Source organism: Talpa occidentalis, unplaced genomic scaffold, assembly GCF_014898055.3.
Source record: "Talpa occidentalis isolate TD23 unplaced genomic scaffold, MPIMG_talOcc4v2.1 talOcc4.16, whole genome shotgun sequence".
Lineage (NCBI taxonomy): Eukaryota > Metazoa > Chordata > Mammalia > Eulipotyphla > Talpidae > Talpa > Talpa occidentalis.
The window spans coordinates 14979036-14988451 of NW_023601653.1; the positions used below are offsets into that span (position 1 = coordinate 14979036).

At 39.1% G+C, this 9416-nt stretch overlaps 1 protein-coding gene and 1 non-coding gene across 2 annotated transcripts; both read right to left on the reverse strand.

Annotated features, from left to right (window-relative positions):
- Positions 1-198: 198 nt before the first annotated feature.
- SLC25A3 (solute carrier family 25 member 3) lies at positions 199-9180 on the reverse strand. Its single transcript, XM_054696109.1, has 8 exons — positions 9090-9180; positions 8707-8870; positions 7057-7178; positions 5546-5725; positions 4927-5108; positions 4064-4236; positions 3657-3767; positions 199-3566 (listed from the first exon to the last, which is right to left on the reverse strand). Exons 2-8 carry the CDS (start codon positions 8864-8866, stop codon positions 3406-3408), a joined length of 1089 nt encoding a protein of 362 aa, XP_054552084.1. The 5' UTR covers positions 8867-8870; positions 9090-9180; the 3' UTR covers positions 199-3405.
- LOC119248511 (small nucleolar RNA SNORA53) lies at positions 4307-4554 on the reverse strand. The gene has a single exon (XR_005125943.1). It is a non-coding gene; the product is annotated as a small nucleolar RNA SNORA53 (small nucleolar RNA).
- Positions 9181-9416: the final 236 nt, after the last annotated feature.

Below are 9416 nucleotides of genomic sequence, written 5' to 3' on the forward strand. Positions count from 1 at the left end.
ATTGCACAATATTTATAAATATCAAATCATCATGCTGTCCACCTAAAACAGCCACTCATACCTCAATTTTTTTAATTTAAAAATAAAACTGAAAACAGCCCTAGCAATTCCAGTTATATAACATTTTAGAAATGGCAAACTAAGCTATAGGGACAGAAAGCTGATCAGTGGTTGCCTGGGGACAGAGATGAAAGGAAATATAAAGATACAAGGAAATCTTAAGGGGTAAGAGATGTTTATTATTTTGTATGATGGTTTCACGGGCATATACACATGTCAAAACTCGTCAAATTGTACACTTTAAATACATGCAATTTATTATATATATCAACCAGTCCTCAACATAGTAAACAAAAAGAATAATCTAAAAATAAAACCACAAAGCATTAACCCATTTTGTATGCCAAATGTAAAGGGTATCCAAATGCTGAATTAGTTACCTCAAAGAGTATGACTCTTTACACCAAGTGGCTCATCCCCAATCTTTGGGCTCTGACGTGGTTGGCCTTCTCCAAACTACTGACCAGGATTATGTATATCCATGTCCTATTTGAAAAAGAGTCATAATTATCAAAACTTGCATTCTAAGAAAACCCCCAGAGAACCAATTGTGTGTGTGTGTGAGTGTGTGTGTGTGTGTGTGACACTGCCTGAACCCATACAACACTAGAGTCCAGAAAAACACGTGCAAACTTTGGAATAGCCACTTTCTAGGAAACTCAAGATACATTTTAATAACCAAAAAATAAATATACACTATACCAATGGTGAGGTTAACCACTCATACACTCCTATTGGCACTTTTGAAATGTGAGGTCAGGCAGGCTTGCAGAAAGAAACTTAATATGTTATTTTTTCAATATATTATTATCTGAGGTAAAAGCTGTTAGTAGTTGTCTTAAGTTACCAGATCATTCTGGGATATTTCAGGAGAGGCACAGCATTCAAATGTGAAAGATTCCTCAGGCTTGGACTCAATTTCTTACCCATGTGCTATTTAAGATTTTTAATATAATCAGTTTGTGATTTATGACACAAATTTTATCAATAATGATTTCTTACGCTAAAGATTATATAACTCCTGGTTCAGCAAGACTGCCATGCACCAAACTTCATGAACATTGTGGATGGACACTACTATTTAGCCCAAAGATGGTATTACAAAGATGTCAAACTCATTTCAGTATGTGGACAACACATTCAATGAAACTTTCAAAACAGAGATTTGGCTATGCTATACCTTTCTATTCAATTTTATTACATTTACTAGGTATACAGTTTAGCAAAATCAGAATTCTGAGTTTAACTGCACTTAAGGCTGTTTGAATCACATTGCTCACTCTGGAAATCTATGCAATGCTATTCTGTCCTAGAATTACAGCATAATTTAATCAAACTAATCACATATACTCATCCCACTGAGTTATCTTTATAGAATTGATACTAAATAAAATATGAAAAAATGTCACTCAAAATTTTTAAAATTGTTTTCAGTCTGAGTTAATCTTTACAATGTGAAATGGGAATTCACATCTTCTTAAAATGCATTGTACTTGAATTTTGAGGATGAAGACTATCAGAATCCATGAAATGTATGTTAACAAGCAATTCTCAACTTGAATACAGCATACTTTATCAGTATCCACAAATAAAACCTATTGTCCCTCTTGAAAATAAAACTTGAATCCAACAAGGTTCAACTGCCTGATAGTTTGTTCAACTGCAAACCCTGAATAGATTTCAGACCTACAGTTCACTTCTGAGGTGGCCTAAAATAGTATAGCCAACCTTCAGGCTCCATTTACAATGTAACTGACACTTTTCCTAGCAAGTAGTGTTTCTTTTCCCTGCAGCTGAGATTTGACCTTCGGATGTGACAAGTGATGCCATGTGATTTCCAAGGCTAAGTCCTGAGTTTGCCTGGCTCTGCTTTGGAGCCTCGTAATGCGTTACATCCAGCTGCCCTAATGCCACCAAATTCATTGGTCTTATAAAAAGATGGTCACTAACGGAAAAAACTCAGAAAATCTCTTTAATGGGGATGCATGACCACAAAGCTATTTTAACTTCACAGAAGACCCAAGATAAGCTCGCTCACAAATTCCCGCTCCACATAAAGCTTGAGATTATATTGTCTCATGCTATTACATTTCATCTTTTATATAGCAGGAACTAGTGCAGCGGTGGTGCTTAACACCACAGCCATCACTTGGACTCAGACTGCTCTCTCCCTAGTTAACAGTTTGGCTCAAATATGCTCCCATAATTCTTCCTTTCTCGCTGCAACATGGGTAAAAATCACTGGATCCTTAAACAAGACCATACCAAGTCATAAGAAGTTAACATATGACCAGAAGGATCTAGTTTTTTAATTTAGTTCACTGACCTTACAAATATTAGTTGGGAATGAAAACATTAAAATTTCTTGGAAGTTTTTTTTTCTGAAACTAGACCTAACACAGGGATCAATCCAACCTATAAATAGTAACCCCAAAATCTCACAGTAAAATGTAATTGGATCTTAAAAATTTTAACTATTACACATTAGATTTTCTTACTTCCTAACGAAACATTAAGGAAAATGAAAGAAAGTGGCTTACTTGCTAGGAGCTTTAAAAAATCAGTTTGGCTTAAACCCACAACAAAATTTCAGATGCTCAAATATGCTGGAGAGCTGCTCTCCCAGTCACCTATTTGACCAAGTAGGTACCTTTCCCAAAAACACAATTTAAGACAATTTAAGGTTAATGTTTTGTTAACTTAATATGATTTGTGTGAAAAGAGGTTACCTGAAATGGTTTTTATCTATCACTTTGGCCCTTTAAAAGACCATTTTTCTAAACTCAGCCTTAGATTACCTTCTTTTGCAATATGGATTAGGAAACACATTGGGATTGAAAATAGTGGTACATGGTGCAAAAATCTGGTTATATGCTGAAATTTACTTGTCAAAGTATACCACAGATGAAGGTATCTAAATCGAGCTACAATTAAAGTTTCTGAAAATTCAGGATGTATTTCCTAAAAATATAGGAACTCTCTAGTAACAAAACTTGAGGCATATGAGTTTATGAATAGAGATTGGCATCTTCAATCACTAGTGATTAGTTTGCATTTTTTTCCGTGACGTTTCTTTGAAGTGTTAACTTCTTTCCATTTTAGGATTAAATCTTTAAAAACTTGTGTTAAAAAATAATTACCAAAAAATTATCAAGTCACAGACCAATCATGAGCAGTTGGGTTTATTTCAATAGTAACTTTGAAACTCTTGCCTTATGCAAGGGCACTACAGTAATGTTATCAGGAGTAGACAATTTCCTACACTGTCAAATATATATAAAAGTTCCTTTTGCACTTTGTCAACACTGATCAACAAGCAGATTCAGTCCACATTGCTTTGATCATCTACTGGGTTAACCCGAGCTTCTTCTTCAGAGACTCTGGCATCTCAGGTGGAGGAGGGCGAGGCAGCCTGAAGTAGACCTTCACAGAGTCGTAGATGAACCACTGCAGGGCAGTCAGGGTGCCGATCATGATGATACGGGCAAAGAGTCCTTTCCAAACACCTGGTTAAAACAGGAAACGTGAATGAAATTTACCTGAAACATACACCCACCAAATGTTATTCTTCCTGTAGAAGAGAAACAAAATCCTACCTCTAAATCCAAGTCTCAGGAGGACCTGAGAAGCAGTGCTACCTTTTTCTTTATTCAACACAGATACCACGGAATCAGCAGGGTGAGAAACAATTGCACAGAAGACTCCAGCTAAAAAAGTCAGAACAAATGATAGGATATGGAATCAATTTTAAAAAATTGTATTATGGTCAACAACCTTTTTTAATGAATAAAATTTTCTTTCACTCTGAAAAAAGTACCAGGTTTAAAGATTATCACGAGAGAATATAAGACAATCTATCTATGCTCCGTAATTCAAGATTCAAAAATCTTACATTCAGATTTTAATCAACACTTATATATCAAGTGTTTTTATCTCACAAGAGATCAATAATGAAATGACTATCTTTAAAACCATAGACAAGTGTAATCTAAATAATCCATACCTATGTAACCAGCCACAAATGTTACAACCAGCTGTTCTCCCTTCGAACATTCACTTCTGGGCTTGGGGACCACAAACTTGTACAATGCCTCAACAGTACGTTCAAAGCAGGCAAACTTCATCATGGTGTATGGGATCTGTCTCATCCAGAGAGGGGCAACCCCCTTATAGAATCTAGGAAATCAGGAGACTGACTTTACTCAGTTGCACACATTCACCAAACAGATATTTCATCATTAACAAGAGTGTCCGCACACCAGTCGAGTCCTGATAGTCAAATATGTCAGCACAATCGCATGCCATTTCTATCAGGACATAAGACTAACATGCAGGTATATTTTTCTCACATGCCCATGACTCAAGCACCTTTGACGATACAACCAAAAAAGTTGCTGGGTGTTTATCTGACTAGAGCTACAAGAAACATTAAGTTTACGAGTAGCACTGAGTTCAAGACTGACACCCACAAAGGTGGATCTAAGGAAGCATGTTGTGGTTTCTATGCAAATAAGTGTGGACTATAAGCAACGTTTAACTGTGACTGACTACAGAGGACAAGAATTCCAACAAGTCCTCTTCAAAAGCTAATGGTTAGCATTTAGGTTAAATACACTAAGTCATTTGTAGACTGAAAAAATAGTTCTTACTTTAGAAAAAAATCTTAAATTCAGGGCTAAAGCCATCTATCAATTTATCCTTGCCCCTGGAGTCTATGTCCCATGTAGGAGGGAAACATTAAAAGACTTAAGTTGGGGGAAAAAACCCAACAAAGTCTGGAAGACTTAACACTAAGAAATGTTCATTCCCTCCTTAAATGTTCATTAAGTAATTTTGTACTATAGATTTAGTTAAATGTTTACTTACGCATTTAAACCTTCTTCCCTATACATTTTGGGAACTGCATCCCTCAAAGTGTTGGCATAACCTGGTTGGGTTTGAATCCTAACTTTAGCAGCTTCCATGGGAGCCAGGGCAATGTCAGCAAAGAATTCAGCACTGGCAGAGGAAGCCAAATACAGGGATGTGCGCCAGAGATAGGTGTTCTCCTAATTGAAAAACATACAGAGGGACATCAACTGCTGCTACATTGACTGTTTTCAATTTAACTTTAAGGACAGTTCTACATTTTAGAAGTGTTTTACCACAGCCCATGCATCATACACAGTATTAAGGATTATTATGTATTCTCCTGTAACCTCATCAACCACAGTACAGTGCATTTTTTGAACATCTAAATGTTAAGTATAATTGGCCCTTCAACTACAAAGGAATCCCAGAAACTCAAAATCTAACTTATTTGGAAAGCAGCATAATAAAAGCCCTGATATCTAAGGACGTTTTCTTTCTCTCATTCTGTCTCTGCTACTAGAACAGCCAGATGATTTGAAACTCGCTTACACTTTCTGAGACCATTTCCTTAATTCTAAAGTAAGTCCCTTTTTGGTCTTTAACAGTTTAGAATTGTTGAAGTTAAATTAAATACCTCTCCAAGTAGGTTGCTATACAAGACTTTGAAGACTTCATAAAAACCAAATTTGCAGAGCCCCTGCATGGAGTAGCCAATGAAAGTCGGAGCCCATCCTTTAGCCAAACCACGAACACCATCCTCTTTAAGTGTAACTGAGAATCCATTAAATATGCCTTTGTACTTCTGGGGGTCCACCTTTATTCAAAAGAAGAAAGAAAAAAAAAAAAACAACTAAATGTACCACAGAGTTAGTACTTGTCATAATCATTAAATTTCATTATTTTCCTTTTGGTTCTAAAATAAACTTCAGTAAGTAAATAAAAAGTAATACAAGTTAGTAGATGACTACATCTTATAACAGTCATACTTTTATAAATGCAGCTTTCTGTACATTAAGGTCTAGTTTTCTTTAAGTCAAACTTTTAAGTCTTAGAGCATTAATAAGGGTAAAATTCCTTTTAAAATACATGATAAAACTGACTCTTTAAAGAGATATCACACCACCCAAATCCAGCACTTTAAAAATCTTCAATTTAAAGCTACTGCCCAAAGAAAAAAATAAGGCTTATATATAGCCTATATATATATAAGTCTACAAATAAGTCTATATATAGACTATATATAATCTATATATCCCTGATATATGCTAATCCATTAAGTAGATTATACTATAAAGATTGAATTTAAGGCAAACTAAATACAAGCTTAAAAGGTATATCCAATAGTGAGGTTCTGTCCTTTAAGAAATTAAATTCACTTCAAGAAACATGCACAAGATGTTTTAGCAAAGATATATTTCATATCCATTCCATTAACTAATGGGGAGAAATCTTATCACTATTTCTGTCATTACTAGAAGGGGCTGGTATACGTCACCTTCCTCTCCCTGATAATATTTCACCTTCCTTTCTCTTTTAGGTAAGTAGACTTCTAATCCTGTTTGGGACAAATAAATGTTTTATGTTTGATTATTTTTGTTTCAATAATTCTAAAGATATTCTAAATGTAAAAATTTCTACATAATATACAAGAAGCTACACCCACATTTTTTAATATTAAGATGCTGAGAGTATTTTTGTTTTAAATCTACATATTGCTCTCTGCCTTAATCTTATTAGTAAATAGGAGACAAGTTACTTCACAAGGATTGATTACCCACTCTGACATGTAATTGCTTATAAAATGACTACCTGAAACATAAAAAACAGTAGACCCTGAAGAGGAACTCGAGCCGGAATTGAGCCAAGCAGTAAAAAAACATTTATAGCAAGAGTCTGAAATCCAACAATCTACCCACTATTTTAAAAGAGGTGATTTCTTGGATTTAAAATAAAGTCCATTAGGTTAAAGAAACGCAGGATTTACTCTTAAAGTTTGTAAGTTAAAGAAATTGAAGGTTTATTACTATTAATAAAGTCTGCAAGTTAAAGAAATTCAGGGTTCTCAATTGTGAAGTCTTTTTAAGTTATTTGAAATTAAGTCATATGAAAAAAAGACACATTCAATGTTGCCATCACAATACAAACCTGCATACGGCATTTCACTAAATCCAGGGGGACGACAGCAGTGTGTGTCAGACCACAACTTAAGACCCCACCAAAGCCACACAGTGCATAAAACTTCATGGAGCCATATTCACAACTGTATTCTGTAGTAAGACAAGACACACCATGCATTTTAATACAAAACTCATGTTACTGGTTATCAACTTACCTCCTGGAAAGTTAGGTTTCCACACAGCTTGTTAGTAGATGACTACATCTTACAACAGCCATGCTTCAACAATATGCTTTCTTTAGACCAACATGCAAAACAAACCTGCATTCTGCATTTAATCAGATCTAGAGGAACCAATGCTGTATGTGTTGTGCCACAGCTAATAATTCCTCCAATTCCACAAAGGAGAAAGAATCTGTTAGATCCATATTCACAGCTATACTGTTCTGTTTGAATGGGAAAAAAAAAATAAAGTAAGTATTTCTTCAGACATGACTAAGATAATGGAAAGGAGAACCATTTCCCTGTAAAACAGTACTGTCACAGTTCTGGCGACGGTTTATAATTTAACTTGAAAAATGATTTTCCACCTAGTGCAATTAACAAGAAAGTGACAAAATAAAAACAATGATTTTAAAATCATGAAGGTTCTAGTTGTGAGATACTAGCTATATATTTGCCATATTAATAAAAATTCTCAACATTAATGGATCTTCCAATTAAAATCAAACTTCTAATTACTAAGTGCTAATAAAAACTTATCAGAATAGAAATGAAGCTCAGAAAGAGCACTTGACACAAAAACTTGCATACAACTTCCAAGTTTACCCCAGCTACTAACCAGTAATATCCCACTAATGGATTCCTACAAAATAAACTAAGTAAATCTTTGCAATCAAATACATTTACTATAATGATGCTACCGTCAACTTTTAAAATAGAAGGGTGGAAAGACGATAGAAGGGTTTTTACCCAAATTAAAGACAAAAACAGAAACAAAACAAAAATATATATGTATTTTTTTTTTTTGTTTTTTTTTTTTAATCAGGCTTTTACAGGCACGATGTAGATAATATTTTCAGGACTCCTACAAATCGGGTTTTCAGGTACAAACACTCCCCTGGGATTGAAAACAGTTAAAGTTAGGGCACCTGCCAGGAATCCCGAGGGAGAATAAATAGAGAAGGGCTGCCTATCAACTCCCTTTTGGCGTTCCCCACCAAGTGGATTACCTCCCCTAACAACCACTCATCTTCCCTAACTTGTCAATTTAGGGACTACTTCAGGAGTTTCAGAGGAAAAAAAGAAAAAAGGGAAAGAAAAGAAAAGACGGTGCAGTGAGAAACTGCGGGCGACCAGGGCCTTGCTCGAGAAGGAGACTATGCAACACGCGAGTCTGCTGACCCAGCGGGCTCGCGCTGCAGATAAGGAGCCTGCCACGGTCTCACTCCCTCGAGGACGCGGAGGTCACGGAGACCTGAGCCTGGGTCTTTCCACGCCCTTGGGGGAGGGCCCAGGGGCCGACACCCCGCCTAGAGCTGACATCCCCGGGCGAGCCAGCGGGCAGCGTGCGGGCGCGCGGCGGGTCGGGGGGTCCTTCCCCGCCCTCCGGGCCCGGCCAGGCCCCCCAGGCCGAGCGGACGCATCGGGGGCCGCGCCGGGACAGGGGCTGTGCTCACCTTCCACCGCGGCGGCCGCCAGGGTGCGGGAGCGGCGGGGCTGGCTGGGAAGCGCGTCCGGGCCGGGGCTGCGCGAGCCCGCGAGGCCGTCCTGCACCAGCTGCAAGTGGGGCGCGTTGAAGGGGTTCGCCCGCGCCAGGTGCGCCACGGACGAGAACATCCTCCTGGGGGGACAGGGGGTCGCGGTCAGAGAAAGCGGAAGGGCCCGCCGAGCCCCGGGACCCCGACCTAGGCCTCCCGCCTCGTCGCCCTTGACGAGGTCACGGCGCCTTCGTCAAAGAGGCCGCGCCCGCCGGGGCAGCCAGCCAGAGCGGAGCCCCACAGGGGGTTCCGCGCTCCGCCGCCCGCACCCACCCTCCGCGGGGAAGGCCGGTCACACTCACACCCTAAGATGGCGAAATCACAACCTCTCCCGGGGAAGGCTGCGGCTCACAGAGGCCGAACGTCCTCCCGGCCCTTAGATCAGTGCCCTTCGCGCGACGTCAGTGCGACGCGCACGGCGCGTCACCACCAGCAGGCGGCACCCATTGGCCCAGAAGAGCGCGGAGGTCGTAGCGTCATCGCGTTCTCCTAGCAACCCTGTCCCCGCCCCCGCCAGGCCCAACCCCTTCCGGCCCGGCTCTGCGCAGGAGGATTCGTTCTGCGCAGGCGCGCATTCCAGGCCGCGTTTTTGAGGTGTGGGACTCCCGCTCGTGACCTCTTCTTTTTTG